General features: G+C 39.9%; 1 protein-coding gene across 1 annotated transcript; it reads left to right on the top strand.

The window, feature by feature from the left end:
- The first annotated feature begins 1253 nt into the window (after nt 1-1253).
- LOC137185200 (uncharacterized) lies at nt 1254-18050 on the top strand. Its single transcript, XM_067593529.1, has 5 exons — nt 1254-4138; nt 5783-5969; nt 6087-6182; nt 7191-7698; nt 10363-18050. The coding sequence occupies exons 1-5, from the start codon at nt 4089-4091 to the stop codon at nt 11307-11309; spliced, it is 1788 nt and encodes a 595-aa protein (XP_067449630.1). The 5' UTR covers nt 1254-4088; the 3' UTR covers nt 11310-18050.
- The last annotated feature ends 1793 nt before the right edge of the window (nt 18051-19843 follow it).

Raw genomic sequence — 19843 nt, 5'->3', positions numbered from 1 at the left:
GAAGATATTCCAGTAGAGCCCCAGAATATAAATATAGAGCTGGAAATGTGCTGAGTATGTGTCCTTTCCATTTATTCAATCAATTCTGAATCTAATTGTGAGACCAAGAATTGAAATCTAATCCAGTTCTGAGATTCCAAGAGATTCCCATCACTGGTTGACAGGCCGTCATTTAAAACTAATCTAATCCACACTGGATTGGCTTACAGTGAATTGAACATTTTGTCCAATCATGCTGATTTTGTGTTTTGTCTCAGTGTGGATCAACAGGGATCATCCATCAACTCCGTCTCCTAGAAATTATATTCATATATGACTAAATCACATTCCTAATTATGTTTTTAATACAGAAAAAGTCTGCAGTGTCTTGAAGCTCACAGCAGCATCTTTCACTAACCTGAACCAAACCTGAACACACACAGGACTCACGTCAGAGTCCTGCATCCACCCGGACCTCCTCCCTCCCACTGCAGAGACACATAGAAATGTAGCTTCATTCATTACTGTGATCATCATCCAGGCAGAGATTATGTTTGATAACGCAACGTAATTTGGTAATTTGTAGGAGACAGTGTTGAAATGTGTGATCTGTCTGAGCTGAGAAGAAGGTCACTCTTGGTATTATGTGTTTGGGATGTGAGGTCGGCAGAATGTAAGGCAGCGGAGCAGCACGTTGTGTCATGTGATTGTATAGAGATTGACAGTTTGACATAAATGGGTGGCAATGCTAGCAGGGCTAATGGTTCTGCACCGCCTGTGGAAGTCGACTCTACATCCTCACGAAGCTGTGCAGTAAAACCAGTAACCAACAAAAAGCACTTACACTAAAATAGAACACATTTTTTGTTACATCATGTTTTATTGCAGCCTACAGTGAGAATGTTCACAGGAAGGCACAGAATGCAAAAAAGGTGGGTTTTTATTTACCTAAAAAATGCTAAAAGACTGGCTGACCAACCATTTTACAAACACGAGGGCTGGACAAACACAATAACTAAATTAACTACAAATAAATACAACACAGACAGTTCGCTCCTAACTCAGTACTAAGTGAGCAAAATCTAAACACTACGACTCTAATTAAGATTTACAAAATGAACTGCAAACAAAAGGCTCACAAACCCCCCTCACTGTTGCAGGAGGTTGGTACAGTCCAGGGTCCAGGTGCAGGTACATATATATATATATATATATATATATATATATATATATATATATAAATAATATAGAAAATGATATTAGTACAACTTCAGAGTAACTGAACTAAAGTGTCAACAATACAGAACTATACTTATGTAGGTCAAAAATATTAATAAACTAGCAAAATCACATTGTGTTGCTTATTTAATTATGAATATAAACCTGAAAAAGTGCAAAGGTGATTTGAAATGGAAGTGAAAGAGTTTGGAGAGATGAAAACTGAATATTTGAATCTGCTGGTGTGAGAGAACATGAAGCTTATTGAATCATTAGTGTCATTCATGCAACTGCGTCCAGCCTGCACCAACTTAACAAAACAACACAAAATAATACGAACCAGATCCTGAACGCTGCAAAGAACATTTTCACATGTTTTTCAGATTTCCAGACCTTCATGTCTTCAACAAAACATGTATAGTAATAAGTATAACCGACTGGAGAAATCAAAATAAAGTTAATTAAATTGCACAACAGAATATTTCAGAGTTTTCATGATAAACTGTAAATCATCATCATCATCGTTTTGCACAATACAGGAGAGAAGATGTGACTCACTTTCCACGTCAGCCAGCTCACAGCTTACACAATCTATCGTCCTCCTGAATATTTTTTTAATCAACCAGCCTGAATAACTAAAGGAGGAACATCAGTTTACATGAGATGTAACATGATTCAGGTCCATATGCACCGTTTGTCCTTCATTTTGTTTTTTTTAGCAAAACATTTTCTTCAAACCTGGATAGAATTGGAAGCTTTTGAAAACAATACAGACGTGTTCATATAGTGAGTTAATCGTTTAATTTACAGTAATCGACACTTTGGTTACAGTTTGGTGTCTTTGATGCTCTGCTGAATGTGTTTAATGTCATTTTGCATGAATGTTTAAAGACATTCGGGCCTCTTTTTCTGCATCTTGCATCGTGGACGGCAGCGGAGATTCTTGTATAACATGTGATGTTTGAATGCTTTCTGTACAATTTATAAAAATATTTACATGGAATTTAGTTTGAAACCCTTTTACTTGTTGAATTACTGCTTCATATCTCTAATCTGATGACTGTTTTTATTTTTTAAAGGCATGATTTAATAAAGACTGCTTCATTTTCAAATGCTGTGACTAAAATATACAAATCTAATAGTCTGATACGGTTCTGAAAGCTTTGTACGTTCAACACTTTGCATGCTAAGTGTGATTTTGTGCCGAGAACAAGAGTTTTGTACTTTGAGATTGAGTGAAAATTTCAGTCAAAGCATCATAAAAAACACTGTGAGAGAAAAAGGGAGAGACAGATAGATGAACAGGGAGAGAGAGAGAGAGATCAGTCCGTGTTACTGTCAAAGTGCACTGGAGCGCAACACACTTCTCCAGGGTACAGCACATCACTCTCACTCTCTGATTTCTCTGTGTGTGTCAGTGTCAGTGTGTGTGTGTGTGTGTGTGTGTGTGTGTGTGTGTGAGGCCTCGGGCCGTGCACTGAGAGTGTAAAGACTCCAGTACTAGTCCAGGGTTACAGAGGGCTGCTGCATCCTGACCTACATCGTGCTGCTGTTGAGACTGAATCTCCTCAACTTCACTGCATCTTAACTTTCACACGTGACGTTACGACACAAACTATCACTATTATAGTTCACGACGTCGCTGAGACTCAGCAGACTTAATGACAGGATGTCCTTTAGGGGCTGAGCCGTCCGTTTATGTCCTGAGTTGACAGAATGGTGACACTCAGTTTCAGGTTTTTACATTACAGAGCTGTTTTTTTCTGCAGCTCTCTGTTTTAAATTTACAGCATCAGCTTGTTTGTTTGAGAATCAGGTTTATTCAGTTGTGGAAAGTAACTGAGTATATTTGGACCCATGTTTAAAGGACCAGTGTGTAGGATTTAGCAGCATCTAGTGGTGAGGTTGCAGATTGCAACCAAATGAATACCCCTCACCCTCCCTTTCCAAGCGTGCAGGAGAACCTACAGTGGCTGCTTGAAAGGCTCTCTCCAGAGCCAGTGTTTGGTTCGGCTACCGTATGAACATGGCAGTGCAACATGGCGGGCTCCTTCGAAGAGGAGATATGTGCTGTAGCTTCAAGCTCTTTTGGCTAGACTCATCTCACTGAGGAATATAGACAGGTCAAGTCAGTTTTTATTTATATAGCTCAATAAAACATCCTCGATCCTTAGACCCTTGAAGATACTATGAGTCACTGAGGGTCTGTAGCAAAACAATATAGCAGCTGTTTCCACTAATTAACACACCTTCAGTCAGAATGAGAGGAAATCATCACTGAAATCAGCTTCTGTTTAACTGGACCAGAAACCTGCAATCTCTTCTTTGCTGGCACACAGCCTCCAACCTTTACTAAATTGCTTAATCTTTTTTATATAAAGACCGTGTGAATCATAAACCATGTTGTGCAACACAACTGCAGTCAGGCATGCCAAAAAGTTAGATCAAAAGAACAAACTGACCTTTTATTAGAGGCCAAACTCCCACTTTTCCACTGTGCGTTTATGCTTCTTCTATTCTTCATCAATACTACAGCACAGAAAAAGCAGGATCGTTTGTAGTTTCTCAGATCCTTAAAACAACCTGCTACCAACTATCTCTTAAAACCCCAATCATGGAGAAGACATAAATTAGTAAAGCATTCCTCTAGCCTACCTTTTATTCCTTGTGCTGTCCAACATCTGATATGTTGTGTTCCTTCTCATCAGGTCAAGACTCATGAACCTTCTCATCACCGACACCGGGAGGAGCTGCACTTTGTGGATGAATATGGCCAGCCAATCACTGTGCAGGTGGACGGCAGAAGGGGCCAGGGTCACAGGAGGCGGCGGTCCCGTTGTGCGACTGAGTGCAACGCTCCAACAGAAAGACACTGGGAGGCCCTGAGGGCCATGGGACTGATGGAGGGAGAGGAAGGCCAGGGAGATGGCTACGGTGCTGGGTAGGTACTGTTGGAAGGCTGCATATCGGGGGCCACTCCTGGGGTAAACACTTCAGGGTAAAGAGTTTGGTTTGTGGTTGAGAGTTTGGGAACTGGACAGATTGTTGTGACTCAGCTGTGTGGTAAAGGTGGAGAAACTGGAGACACAGCAACAAACTTTAAAGTTTTTATATATTTTTTGCTTTATCAGTTTTAGTATTCTTATGTGAAGCATTTAGTAGCTTTGAGTAAATACATGCAAATAAAGAAAGCAGTAGTAATTGCTACTACTACTACTAGTTATTATTATTATAAAGGATGAAGATTTAGATGAGGCTTTGAAAATGTTTGGGTGAACCAGGTTGAACAGCTAAGAACTGCAGTAAAAGGTCTCATATTGAGTAAATGCTCCTAACGGGTGTTAAGTGTTAAAGTTATGGACTTTGTAAAGGCTTGTAGATGGGGTAAGCGGTTGGGAGAGAGGAATAAAAGAGTGGAAATGTGGTGATATTTTTGGACAATGATACAAGTTCGTGAGTGGGAGAGAGGCTCGTGATTGAGGGTACTGTAGTTTGGAGTGAGGCAAACAGATAGGTTCAGGGTAACAATACTGGCATAAGCTATAAGGTTCACATCCAAGTAAAAGTTTGGGTATAGGGTAAAATACTGGTACTGGGAAAATGGTTAAATCTAAAAATGAAAATTAGGTGAATGATTAGGAACTGAGAAAAGAGTTGGGACTGGGTTAAAGCTTGTTACTGGGGTAAAAGGTTTTAGGAGGCATTTAAAAAGTAGGAATTGGGGAAAAAGGTTGGGACTATGGCGAAACGTTTGTAATAGGGTAAATGAGATATAACTCAGGGTAAGTAGTTAGCAGTGAGTTAAACAATTGTGATTATTGTAAAAGTCATGGACTGGGTGAAATATTCAAACCAAGGTGACAGAGAATCAGATAAATTTGGGAATGAGGCTTCATGTGATAAAGACTCCTAACTGATTAAATGCCATTAAATGATTGGGAATTCAATTAACAGGAGGGACAAAAGTCAAAGGTAAAGCCTTGTATCTGGTGTAAAAGGTTGTGAGTGGGATAAAAATAGAAATGGAGAAAAACTTTGGCAATGGGGTGAAGGATTATGATTGAGGATAAACTGTTGGGGATTGGGGTAAAAAGTTAGGACCAAAGTATAAATTTGGGGCTGGGATGAAAGTTTAGAAGTGGGGTAAAAGTTGTGAAATGCAAAGAGAATCTGGGAGCAGGTCAAATGTTTGGGAACAGGGTAGGACAGCTGTAAAAGTTTGGGAATGGGCTTAAATGATGGACTCAAGTGAAATGTATGAAAAGAAGTAGAAGTTTTCTTGGTTCTGTTGAAGGGATGATGGTTTGTACATAAGGCTTTGGGGGCCAGGTTCAGTTTGCAAGATCAGCATGATGGATTGAGTCTTCTTGGTGCTCTCATAAATATTCATGAGTGGAAGGTTGTTCTGCTGAGACAGCTGTCAGTGCAACACATGCTATAATTATGAATGTGGGTGAAGACTATACATATTCATTGAGGAATTAATATTTCATGTATCATACCAAATTCAGTCATGTTCATCTGAACATAAGTAAACTTAGGTGATCCCAAAGCTGTGTCATACAAATTCGCTTCCTCTTCACAGGCCCTACTATGGTCACATGACCATGTCACCAGACATGTATCCAGCCAGTAGTCACATGATGATGTCACCTGATGTCTATCCACCCAATGGCTACCTGTCCAGAGGGTCAAATGACCAGCATCCAGGGAACAACTACCTGCCCAGTGTCTCCTACAGCTTAGATCACCTGGACAGACTGGACTACCAGGTGATTTAATGTATTCTATTCTGTTCTATTGTGAATGAAATTCTAATTCATTTAACGGTATACTATTATATGCTGTAAAACTAGTTTCTGTCCTGATTGTTACATGTTTTTTTCCAGGGTCCAGAATCGTTGCCCTACCAACCCAACTCAGAGAGCTGTTTGATTGGCTGCTACAACACAGAGGAAATGGAGCCAAAGAATTTCCCCAGACAGGTAGCTCACTTGAGATATTTGTATCCCCACCGTGTTATTTCTCAGCAACACCTCAATCAACTGTCTCTCTCTCAGTCATTCCCTTTTCTCTTATCCTGTCTCTATTTTTGGCTGGACCGCAACAGCGATGCCAGCCCCACACATGCGGTTGTCTGTGAGTGACTGAGTGAGTGAGTGATGAAGTTACACCATTGACACTCGGCCGGCTGAATGTTGGAGTTTCCCCATTGGCCATTGCTCTTCTAAAATGAATCAGCGTGAACAGTTTTCTACTACGTCATCGGGGGTGTTTACAGCGCTTCCACTCATAACCCTATTCACACGGGACAAGTATTACCAGGGGATCTCATGTGATTTAGAAATTAACCCCCCCTACATTTGTGTTTCATGCGTCGCATTTACACAGGATAAGCAAAGTCCGTATTATACTCAAATTTACTGACATTGTCCCCCTGACAGCGCTGTCAACAGCCGGCAGGAGAGACGCTCTGTGGTGCGTTTGAATTTTATAACTGAACTAAATACCAGGACGCAAAGTTTGTATTTCTTTTGATGTTTTCACATCACAAACAATGAACAGCAGCATTAAAATATGAATCTTGCAGGTAAAACTCAAGACTCGTGTATTCTGCCGTATCAGTTTAGTGTAGGTACGCTTGCTGTAACTGCAGTAACTGGACAGAGGTGAGCCTCTGAATTTGCATCCAATGCTGTCAAAACTTTCATCTATAATTTCCACTGCAGCCTCCAGATGAATAATTTAATATCCAGGAATTCACATTATAGACACGACCACTGACTATCCCTGTAACAAACTGGCCAAAGTTTTGCACACCCATACACGGTCCAGCCATATACTAAGTTTTGATCTAGTCTTGTTTTTATTTATTCATGTAGATAATTTATCCTGGTAGAGTTCGCACGTACCTCTACTGATTGGGTGTATTCTTTGTACCTGTATAATATTGGACTTTCTAAAAGAATAATTCAAAGTTTCTTTCTCTCCAGTCTGACTATCGTCCTCCCTGGCGGCCTGATCGTCCTCTCGGCTACCTCCCCCTCAGCGAGCTCGACAGCGGGCTGGGATGTGGCCCCGACAGCCCACACCACCGAGTGGCGCTCTCTGAAGCCGAAACAGACGCCATGTCATCACTGCCGGGCCACACCCCCTCCTCTCAAGGTTCCTCTTCTTCCTCTGAGTCCCTGATCTCCTCTGAGCCCAGCGACTCAGGTTTCCACAGTGTCAGCACCGGGGAGCACAGACGGCTGCATAAGATTCACGGGAGCCACGCGCACCGGCAAACTCACCACCTGCGCTCAGGCCATTCCCCTCGAGAGCAGAGAGGACGCTGGGATTTGGAGTCCATCCCTGAGACAACTCTGATGACCCACCCTGGAGCTCCGCAGTCATCCCGCTGCACTGTGGGTAACAGCACCACCACAACAGTTCACTTCCACAGAGCTGAGAGGAGTCCGACCTTACCACGCCACCGCTCGCCGCCATCCCCCTCCATTGGTTAGTAAACCTTTATGAAAAAATGGATAAAATCTCCATAAACTATCCATCTAATGCCATAGTCAGTAGAGGGTATATTAGAACTAGATATTGAACTGGATAATAATTGTAATTGTTGTGATCTTATCTGTGTAAAAGTCTGTGAATATTTTGTGTTTATGCTTACTCACTCAATTATATGAGAGTATGGAAATACACAGTGCAGGTGTTGTTATCAACCACAACAAGGCAAGTATTAAATTCCTCTGCAAAGCTCTGTAAACACTGAACCACTTCCCTGAGCATGGTTAGTGTGATCTGTGCGGAGCTACTCTGAAGAGACTGACACCAACATAGTCGGTGATCACACTGGACTCCGAAAAGAAAGGTGCACCATGATGCTTTTTCCCCCTGCAGCTATAGTCCCAATCACACTGAGGCATTTTTTATGCAGCCAGAGGTGTGTTGCTGTTGCTAAGCAACACATGATAAGCACCAGTGGCGGCTGGTGATTTTTTTTTTAAGCAACAATAAGGTACTGCCAATCAATGAATTTGAACTTTATTTGGGTATGTGAACACCATCAAACCTACACAAAGCAATATTTAAACAAAAACAAAAACATATGACTCATATTCCAGTAAGAAATGGCAACAAGTAGCAGAGATAACGCTAACACAGACTACACAAAGTTAGTTTTACAGGTAGTGAAAAAGTAGCTGAATGTGTCCCAAACATCAACCAGCAGCACAAAAGCACAGAAGCTCCCCCTCACGCAAGTAACGTTAGCATAAAACAATGAAGAAACATTAGCACATAAACAATAAAATAACATTAGCATTAAAAAACAATTAAGTAACGTTAGCATGAAAACAAAGTAATATTAGCCTAAAAAACAATAAAGTAACATTAGCAAGAAAACAATATAGTAACGGTAGCTGAAAACAATTAAGTAACGTTAGCATCAAAACAAAGTAATGTTAGCAACAAAACAATAAAGTAATGTTAATATGAAAACTATAAAGTAACGTTAGCATATAATTCCTACTGTTGGTCCGTTGTACATGACAGATGTTCTTAACATTCATAACATTAGCGTTCTGAAAACACTGAAAATCCACCTGCACACATCTCACTGGTGACATTACAGTAAACTCGTGTGTCTATAGGCTACCAATAAAAATGGGCATATCCAGGGCACAGAGAGCTGCAGAAAATCTGAAGCCACCAGTTATAGAGCAACATCAGGTCACCTGCTTGCCAAAAGCCGACGCCCCTCACACAGGAAGTGTACATATTCACACAGAAATGAACCAAATACAATTTGAAAACACACTTTTAATAAATGCTGGCATGATAACGAGACACAGAGTATGAATAAACATTTTTTATTTCATAGTTATTTCGTAATATATAATGAATTTATGTTCAACATGTTTTAATAGCCTTTCTTCCCTAGATGATTGGCCACCACTGATAAACACATGACAGAAGTTATATTCAAGCAATCAAAAACAAATCCATAACAGACAAATAAATCTAAAACTTACCTGAAACTTAAAGTGCATCCCTAAACTTCTTCTGAGATGTCTAAGATCAAATGGCTCCAGCTAGGCCTTCTATTCTTATGGTTGATGTTTCCATTGTGCAGGCTCAGCCTGCGCTCTCCTGACCGAACAGCACAGTCAAAGTCAGGATTATGTGTTCATCCACTAAGACTTGAACTCCAGGGTGTTTATGTATACAATCATGCAATAACCAAAACCTTTACATGCAAACATAAATTAGCATTGACCAGTGCAATCCATTAATGGCCATTGTGTCCCTTCAAAGAAGATGATAGGTATTTTGATCAAGATCGAGCTCTATTGCAGTGGTATCCAACCTGAGGATCGGACCCCCACTAGGGATCACTGGATTAATCTAGGGGATCGCAAGGTGCTAACACAGGATAGAACAACAGAAAAAACATACAGTACCAGTCAAAAGCTTGGACACACCGTTTCATTCAAGGGAATTGAAAGTTGTGCCTTCTGTTGATTGGTATTGTATTTCTGACACATATTTTTTTGTTTTCAGGTTGCCTTAAATGTTTGCTTTATTTATTGTGAATCACTGTATTTTATCTCCTAAAGTTTCTGAAAGTTATACAAAACAAAATAAGTCCCCTTTCATTTAAATGGTAGATAATGCAACGTCTGATGAGGGGTCCCAGGTAGACCTTGCTTTATTTTAAGGGGTCACAAGCCAAAAAGGTTGAGAACCACTGCTCTACTGTCTTGTATTGACTGCTCTATACAACAATCACCAAGGAGTGGTTTGAGGCACATTCAGGTGAGATAACATTAAGAAACTGGCACCACAATCCTGTGACAAACCTTTTGGACACCTTTGGGATGAATATGAATGCAGTGTTCATGGGATAGAGAGTCTTCCAATTACCCCAGGGCAGTTGAATGAAGCACCAATGTCTTTTTGTTGTCTTGTTTAACACCAAGAAGCTACAGGTCCCTTGTTGAGTCAGCTAATGGTGGTCCAACATGGTACTGAACAGGGGCTTGTACATATCACTGTACTGAGTGTAGAGTTGTCCCAAGAGGTTTAAGGGCATGATAGCTACAGACATTTAAACACTTACAGATGTAATCTAAGACTCAGGGCCTGATTTCTTCTTCGTGTCTGCAGGTTGTCGTACTGAGCCCTGCCAGCGGAGGGCACTATGGTTGGAGCAGCAGCAGGGAGGAGGCGGAACCATAGAGGCTCCAGGGCGGAGTCAAACAATAACAGATTTGAGTGAAGGACAACGCCGTCGTAGGGCGAGTCACCCCAACATGCCTGATCCAGACAGACTGCTGAACAGCCAGCCAGGTGCAGCCAGCAACACGCTGGGGCCGAGGAGCAGGGCCAGTTATCCCAGTAACTGTCACCCCACCGGTCCCCTCAGCAGTCATCTCAGCATAGACAGAACCAGTCTGAGCAATCATCAGAATGCAATGAGGAGCAGCCAGGGCACCAGCCGGAGCAGAGAGGAGGACTCTCTCTCTAAGAGTCCTGGCTCGGGCTCCAGCGGAGCGTCAGACTGGCGAGGCTTTCAGACTCTCGGGAATCGCACCGGCAACCCTAAAGGTTCCTCTGTTCCGTTCTACAGCACACTGGGAGCCCCGCAACGGAGCCCGTGTTCTCCACCCTCTCCCCGCTCCAGGCTGTCCAATCAGAAGTCAGTCAGGAACCAGCTGCTAAGAGCCCGAGCTTACCGATTGGCCAGGGAGCGCAGCGAGGTCACAACAGATGAGGAGGTGCGAGGAGAGGGGGAGAGAGAGGGTGATGATGAAGGGGAGGATGGACGATGGGCCGGGCGGTACTGGAACCGGACCGAGAGGAGACGCCACCTGGCGTTGTCGCGGCAACACAGAGAGAGGCGAGGAGCAGGGGAGGAGCAGGCAGGCGGAGTTCAAGGGTCGTTGTCGTCTCAGACGGTGCTGGAGCTGAGCCACATGAAGCAGAACCGGCTGAGAAACAGCAAGCTGCTCGATGATTGGACAACTGTGGAGGAGCTGCTAACTCATGGGACAAGAGTGGAGACGGACAGTCAGCTCTGTCCCAGTCCTCTGCTGTCCGTTACTACTGTCTGATGGGAAACAACACCGCTGTTCGATAGAAACCAATGGTCCGACACTCAGGTCCAGATTCAGTAAAGATTTGTGTGTTGAAAAGTGTAAAGTCCAGTTCTAAAATTAGTTAATGACAGAACACAATAACTAGTGAAATTGCAATGCATCTATCAATTATACATTCTTTATTCTTTATTTGGATCACTATCAACTTTACCAAAGTTGTCGTTAGTCTTCCTTTACAGTGTATAAATTAAATTACACTATTTTGTAGGGTTGCAACCAATGATTAATTTTATTATTAATTATTCTGTCAGTTATTTTTTCGATTAATCGATTAGTTGTTTTGTCCAAAAAATGTTGATCAGTGTTTCCCAAAGTCCAACATGACGTCCACAAATGTCTTGTTTTGTTCACAACCGAAAGATATTCAGTTTACTGTGGAGACTAAAGAAACCAGAAAATATTCACATTTGGACATTTGTCAAAATGATTAATCAATTATCAAAACAGCTGGCAATTGTTTTAATAGTTGGCAACTCATCGATTAATCGACTAATTGTTGACTAATCGTTGCGGCGCTACTATTCTTTGAAGACAAAGCTATATGTATCAAGGACACACCCAATTAGCAACACTTAGCAAGACGGCTCCCAGTGGATATTGCTGTAAATCAATAATCTTTTATAGAGAAGTATTAAGACTCACGAGTCTGTGAGCTCTCTTGCTTGGTTAGCTTACGGTAGCAGGTAAGCAGGATAGCTAGTGGGGACAAACAGCAGTCAGACAACCAAAAACATTTAAGAAACAAGTCAGACAATCAAGCAATAAACTTTCTGAAATGACAAGAGCTTGTTGGCGGTTGGTATGAGCCTGAAAGACTCAACTAAACAGCCTGTCTGCTGCTGAAGAACCAAAACTTTGAGCTAAAAGAGCCTAAAAGCTGCAGAGTGAGTTTGGCAATACTAGCATCTCTTTGTGACTGCACAGACTTTTATGCAATTTTAAAACTAGCATATAGTAAGTAAGTGAGGAAAACTATTTATATATAGCACCTTTTTCAACACAGGTTACAAAGTGCTTTACATTGACATTGGGACACAAAAACCATAAAAGACACATTCAAGAACACATACAGACATCACACACATACGAGCACAGCAAGCATACAGTCATCACCCAGAGCACACACTTGAATTTATTGAATGTTATGAAAAAGCCATTCTAAAAAAGTAGATTTTCAAGTGTTTTTTGAAGCAGTCAACAGACTCAGCTGATCTGATGGAAGTGGGGAGATTGTTCCAAAGTCTGGGTGCAGCAAAAGCACAGTCGCTTTTGGTGTTTTGTTTGGCACGTGGTACGGCCAACAAGTTTTGGTTGGAAGACCTAAGTGACCGCTTGCTAATATAAGGGCTTAGTAGCTTGGAAATATAGGCAGGAGCTAAACCATGTAAGGCTTTATAAGTGATTAAAAGAATCTTGAAATCAATCCTGAGCTTCACTGGTAGCCAATGCAGTAAAACAGGAGTGATGAGAGATCTACAGTCAGTCCAAGTTAATAACCTAGCTGCTGCAGCTTAAAGCCCTTACAGGACTTTACTTCAAAACCAACATGGACACAGACAGAACAGACAGCAGGACAGACAGCAGGACAGACAGAAGAACAGACAGCAGGACAGACAAGACAGACAGAAGGACAGACAGAAGGACAGCAGGACAGACAGAAGAACAGACAGATTTTTTGACATTTTGGGCTGCATGTGGACGTCTACACATGTCCACACGTCCACCTGGACGTTCATGATCAGCATCATACAGACCAACACGCTGAACGTACAATTTAAGCTTCAGTAGAACTTTAATTGACAAAATACAGTTGAATTGGTCTCACAACACTATCGTAGTGAATCTGGACCTCCGTCTGATCGGTGATTCTGACTTATTTTAATGTGTCAGACATCTGTTAACATCTGAAGAACTGAAAGTAAGGTAAATGTGGCCAAATCTAATACTGGGACTCAGGAGGAAAATTACCAACATGCTCTCCAGGCAAAAGTCTGAAATTAACATGAAGCATAAATAAATATGACAATCCTACCAACCCTGAAGAAACTGATTCCATTTGAACCAACTCTACTGTCTGACCAGAACCTCTGATCCAACTCTCCCTACGGACATTCATTTCTGCAGTTTTGAACAAATGAAAGGACTTCAAACTGCAATGTTAACACTCACTGGGTGGACTGGTCGGATTCTTCACACACCAGACCGCCTGTGACTGGTTTGAAATATCACACGATTGGTTGTGTTGCCTTGTGGAAACGTGTCTCCATCTTTTTTTCTGGTTCACTGCCTTTGTTTCCGTCTGTGTGCCATAAAATGTCACGGTCGACTCTTCAAAATGACCAAACTATCGAGAGGCTCTGCTCGCTGAACGCTTGTTGGAGCATTTCTGCACCTTTATGATCAAACCGCCTCTAAATCCTCTGAGATGCTGTTTCACCACACTGTTGTTCTTTCTCCAGTTTCTCTTTACCACTTAAAAATCTCCACGTGTTCACAGGTCTGGAGTGTAAATAAAAGAGAAGCCACGAGTGCTCATAAGTCTCCATGCGGCACTGAGTGCAAATGAGTTTCCATTTTGGAAAAGTTAGTCCTGCATTCTGCTGCATTTACTGATTATAGCTGCTTGAAGATGATTTCTATCTTTGTTTAGCACATAACGTTTGGTCTGTTGTGACCTATGCCAAAAATCAGAATCACTAGATTCTTTATCGTAAAAAGAAAAGCTCAAATTTTGTGAAATAAGCTTTTCACTTCACTTTAAATTCACTTTCTTGCTTAGAGTAGATGAGAAGATATGATACAGCTATAATTTTTGACTGTTAAATATGAAGCTACAGCCAGGAGGTGGTTAGCTTAGCGCAAAGACCAGAAGCAGGAGGAAACTGCTAGAAATATTCCAGCATATAAAACCACAATTTATTATTTTTATGGATTTGAGAAGTTGACGTTTGGAGTAAAGAAGGAGAAAAAGAAGTGAAATCCTGCTACTATAGTTTGTTTACGTAGCCTCCGGAGCCGGAGGAAGCTTCCTGAAGCTGACCAATCAGAGCAGAGTGGGCTCATCAGGAGGCGGGCCTTAAAGAGACAGGAGCTAAAACAGCCTGTTTCAGACAGAGGCTGAACTGAGGGGCTGCATAAAGGACCAGTAGAAGATAAATAAGGAGTTTTAATATGGTAGGTGGATATTTTTAACTCGACAGAGCCATGCTAGCCGTTTCCACAAGCTTCCAGTCTTTTTCTAAGAAAGCTAACATCTAGTGTAGTTTCATATTTGATGCACAGATATGAGAGTGGTATCATTCTTGCACACTTACTGTATTTAATCAGGACAGCGTTTCAAATAAGTGTGAAGGTATTACTTTTCTAATAGCCTCGCACAAACGTGACGTGCTTATAATTACTCTCCTTCAACAACTCGTATCTGTCTTTTCATTTTCAGCAAGAAAGCAAATTGTGCTTTTTTTACCTAAAATGTTGAGCTTCTCTTAATACGTTTCATTTCTTCACAGTTATTGTGGAAACACAATATTGCCATCTAAAGCAGGTACATATCACTACATTTAAAGTTTAGTTAGAAGAAGAGAAGAATTAGATATCAGCAGCAAATTCAACCAAATGAAGGTACTTTATTTAAGGATGTTTTTATCCAGCCTGTCAGACTCTCAGTGATTCACTTCAGGTAGTTTTAAATTGAGTTTGTCATCTGATTCGTCATGTGAACAGTGGAGGAGTAACGGACAACTGTTCGTTACACTGGTGATAGATCTGCTATCTTGTCACATGGGCTGCTATAATAATAACAATAATAATAATAATAATATGATTACAGGTACCTTTGGAAGATATGGATGGAGGGATATTTTTGGTGGATTAATCTAAAAAAAAAAAAAAAGTTAATCAGGGTTAAATGTTATGATGTAATAATGTGTCAAATACTGAAACTGTTCAATGCAATTTTGTTAAATATAAGGAAATGCCCATTTATTTTCATATTCTGTTGGGGTTTTGAGGAAATATAAGATATCCTGAAGTGTGTGTGTGTGTGTGTGTGTGTGTGTGTGTGTGTGTGTGTGTGTGTGTGTGTGTGTGTGTGGCCATGCAAGAAAGAGAATATAAAGTTTGATACTAACTTGATAGTAGTGTTTAGCCAAAAAATATTGTGTAATTTTGGTTTGTGGACGATCTACATTGTATGATGTAAAAGTATATTTTATAATCATATTAATTTTTTATATATTATATCCTTTATTTTGCCTTGAGTGGATTACTTCTGCTTCTCACCAATGTCCTGCTATGCTACTGTATGTACAGTATGTAGATGTTAGTGTACAATCAACTGTTAGCAAATAAGCTTTATTATTACAGTCTGAACCTAGCATGCTAACTCCTGATTAGCATAGAACAAACATGTCAACATTTGCCCAAAATGTCATAAGTGCTGAAGTCACATTCTGGACTTTTACTTAACATAACGGAGATAAATAACTCTGATCAGTCAGAGCAGCAGGTTACTAGCAGCTGAATTTGATTGATAAAGACGAGGAACTGGGTTAAAAATGCTTCATTAAGCAGCTAACTGAGCGCAGCTAGCTTCAGTCTGTTGCTCTGACAAAAGCTCTGAGTCTCAGAAATCCTCCCACACTGAAGAGAACTGCTGGAGAAAAGAAAAATAAGGTTTTAAGACATTTTGTGACTGATTCTCCAAACATTTAATGAGATTTTGCCAACTTCTTCTAAACTTGTGTCCTGTTTTGATTCACCTGAAAGGAACGTTCAACATTTTGGGAAATGTGCTTATAGAGAGATGTCCTGATGTCATTAGCTTCTGTAACTCAATGAGATACTTTTATTTATATAGTGTATTAAAGCAAAAAAAAAACACAAGAACAGCAGAATACAAGCACACAGTTAAAGATCAGCTCAAAGAAATTTACAAATGAATCATCCAAAATAAGTGAAACTAATAAAATAAACTTAAAATCAGCAGGACAGAGTTGTATTATTTAAACAAATAAGACTAGCTGCATCACCTTTGACCTCAGAGCCGAACGCTGCCCATCACTGAGTTCGCTGATGTCGTCTGTTTGTAAAGTCTTTAAAATGCATTCTAAAAGAAACTGGTAACCAGTGCAAAGAGGCTGAAACTGGGAAGAGCGCTGAAGCAGGTCGACAAGATGTTACAACAGTTCAAGTTTGAGGAAATAAAACCATGAATATGTCACCTGAGTTGGTAAAAACATGATTGTTCCAGTTTTTTTTGTTTGTTGTCCAAAGTTCATTCGGCAAAAAATAAAAATTGTTCCTGGAGTTTAAAATATCTTTCGTTAATTACGCCCAAAAACAGAAACCGCCCCAACAATCAGAGAGCAGCAGAAAATTAAAACTCATCTCTTCAGCTTTACCTCCGTCTGCTGAAACACTACTGCACTTCTTTATAAATGTTCTATTTTACTTCATAACTTCTATGTTTTAACTTTGTTTTTATTTTATTATTATTATTTTTCAGTATGTTTTCTATTTTATGTGTCAGCGGGTTTTATTTTCCATATTATGCATCCTGTGTATTCACTTTATATTATTTTATATTATTTGTATTATTTGTATTATCAGGTGGGTTTTATTTTCCATCTTAAGTACATTTACATGTTTTTTATCTTCATTTTATATCTTTTAGGTCTTTTTTGATGTGTGTAATTTCCTTTTTGTTTTAAAAAACTTTGAGCTGCTTTTTTTTTTTTTACAAATAAAGTTGTTATTATCAACAAAGGGCTCGAGCTAATGGGAAAATGTGCTCATTAAATTGAAATATTGAACAAACAACATCATTAGATCATTTGTTGTTGAGATGTGTAGAGCGAACCACCAGACAAACCGCTGAATGTTTGTTCCAACCTGTATTTTACTTATTTGTGTTTTTACAAATGATTTTCTGGAAAAGGTTCGAGAGGAATTCTGGTTGTAATTCGGCTTTTATTCGCTCTGTCTCAACAAAACGGAGATGTTAAGATACATGTACATCAGTCTCATGTCTGTGTGTCGGGACATGGTTAGCATAGCTTAGCATAAAGACTGAAAGCGGTGGGAAACAGCTAGCCTGGCTCTGCTAACACCTGTAAAGCTCACTGATTAACATCTATATCTGGTTATATACACCGTCTATACTACAGTGTGTGAGAATAGAAGAGAAAAAGCATATTTTCCAAAGTGTTGAACTTTTTGTTTAAGGAGGTTATCGGAGAGTAAAAGTATAAAAACAAATCTACTTTCTTCTCACATTTTCCTTCTTGAGGATTAAAACTTAGATTACAAAGTTTTTAAAAAGTTTTTCTTTCTTTTTTCACTCTTCTCTCGGAGTAAAAGTTAGTATTTGAGGTTTTGTTTTTCAGGTTTTGGGAGTCCAGTCCTGGATGAAGTCTGGACTGCTGGTCTTCTGTACATCTGCGCTGTAACGTCTTACAGCAGTAAGGGAGGTTATGAGTGTGTGTGTGTGTGTGTGTGTGATGAGCTCATGATGAGACAGGAAGCGTTGAGTGACTGGTTTGACGAGGTTTTATGTATTTCTGTTTTCATGCACCCTGTGACCTCACAACTGTACATGAAATGTGAATCATGACGTGCGTGAAACTGTCGTCTCTGAGTGGCAGCGAGAGACGTCTGATGGATCTCGTCACCCAGAACTCGTGTAAAACAACGTCAGTAAACTGTGAACATTGAAACACATCTGCTGTGAGTTTAACTTTCTGTGACTACGTTTCCCACAATGCATTTCTTTGTTAGACCCTACAGCAACATCTTTTTCTTTTAAAACTCCTCTTTGTAACACAAAACCTTCTGGTGAGACTTTGTAGTCTGGAATAAACCCTGATGACATCACTGTGACATCATCAGGGGTACATTAACCGCCGCATGACGGGTAAAAATCAGAGGAAAGACCCTTTAAAAGACTCTTTAGACATTAATATTAGTGACTAAAACGATTATATAATTATTAATAATGAAGTGAAATCATCATTTTCAAACCACACTTGCAGTTTCATTTATTTCAATGAACTGAGTTTCTATTATTATTAATTATTAAATACAGATAACAGTTTTACATGTTGATTATTCCACTAACACTTTATTTTACAACTCCTTTAATTTTACTCTAATACCCTGGAAAAAGTAATTTGAAGGTATTTAACAGTTAATTCTCATTTTTTGTGATGTCAGTAAGACTTTATTTTAATGATCTGTAATGTCTTCCTTAGTTTTCTTAAATTTGGTAACTAATTATAGAGAAAATAGAAATTTCCTTGCCTAATTCTACATTTACTGTTGGAAACATGAATCCTGCTCCGTGCTGAACTGTGTCGACCACTGAGCTGCTTTGCATTAATTACAGACTGTCAGTCCTCAGCCTCGTTATTTACTGTATAATTTACCAAATTACATCGTTTATTTCCAGGAAACTCATCAGGAAATTATTAGGAAATTTTGGAGATTTCTAAAATGTTTGTTTCTATTTGTTGTGACGAAACAAAAACTACGCAGTGAAGTCATTTTAGGATTAAAGTTTAGTATTAATGATTCATCATCTCAGCCCTGATATGGAGACAAACAGGGACGAGACGCTCGGCTGCACAGAGTTTATAAATCCAGTGTGAGAGGACAGCTGGCTCCCAGAATATTGCCTAATGCAGCTTTGGGGAATCAAAGCATGATGGGAAAACACAGACACACATGTGTGCTGTCTCCGTTCAGTCTGCACGTCTGAGAACTTTAAAACTAGACTGAACTTGATCCTCCTCGTCGACTTAAACAGACTGTGATACAGACGACTGGTGTAGCAGCTTAATGTGAACCTTCGTTATCAAATCCTGCAGCAGTGATGATGATAATAACTGTAGTTGTACATTAATTCAGCCTTTTGTACAATTGATAATTCTTAAACACCAAAATACACAATAATTTCAACCTACAAGGTGAAATGTAACTTAATCTATATACATGTCCCACTGCGTCTATTTCACGTCACCGTATCTGACCAATCATCTTTCTTCCTGTTCTTTAAATATCGTTGCATCGCTGCCGTTCTCCCCCGTCAGCGCCCTCCGTGACCTCCGTGATCCACCAGCAGGACCCGTCTATCTCCTGCCTTCATGTGGACTTTATGAAGATTCTGCACATCGATGGAGTCGCTAACATCAATAAATATCATGATGCACTTCCACCTGATCTCTCCTTATTGAAATGTTTAAAAATATGAATGAAAGCAACGCCTTAAAATTTCATGTTAAGTCAACAAATACATATAATTCCTCTAACGTCACCAAAAATGATCTTGACTAAATATTACATGTTGTATAAACTCCAGCCTTCGTTTGGTGGATTCACATCCGTTAATCCTTTAAATTACTCAGTTTGAGGTTATAAATCTAATTCTGATTTTGGTGACATTTTGGTTTTCATTGATATTTTCTTCATTTGAAGCTTTGGACAGTCTGGAT

The sequence above is a fragment of the Thunnus thynnus genome, chromosome 6 (assembly GCF_963924715.1).
Source record: "Thunnus thynnus chromosome 6, fThuThy2.1, whole genome shotgun sequence".
Classification (NCBI taxonomy): Eukaryota; Metazoa; Chordata; class Actinopteri; order Scombriformes; family Scombridae; genus Thunnus; species Thunnus thynnus.
This window is presented reverse-complemented; position numbering and strand designations above follow the sequence as displayed.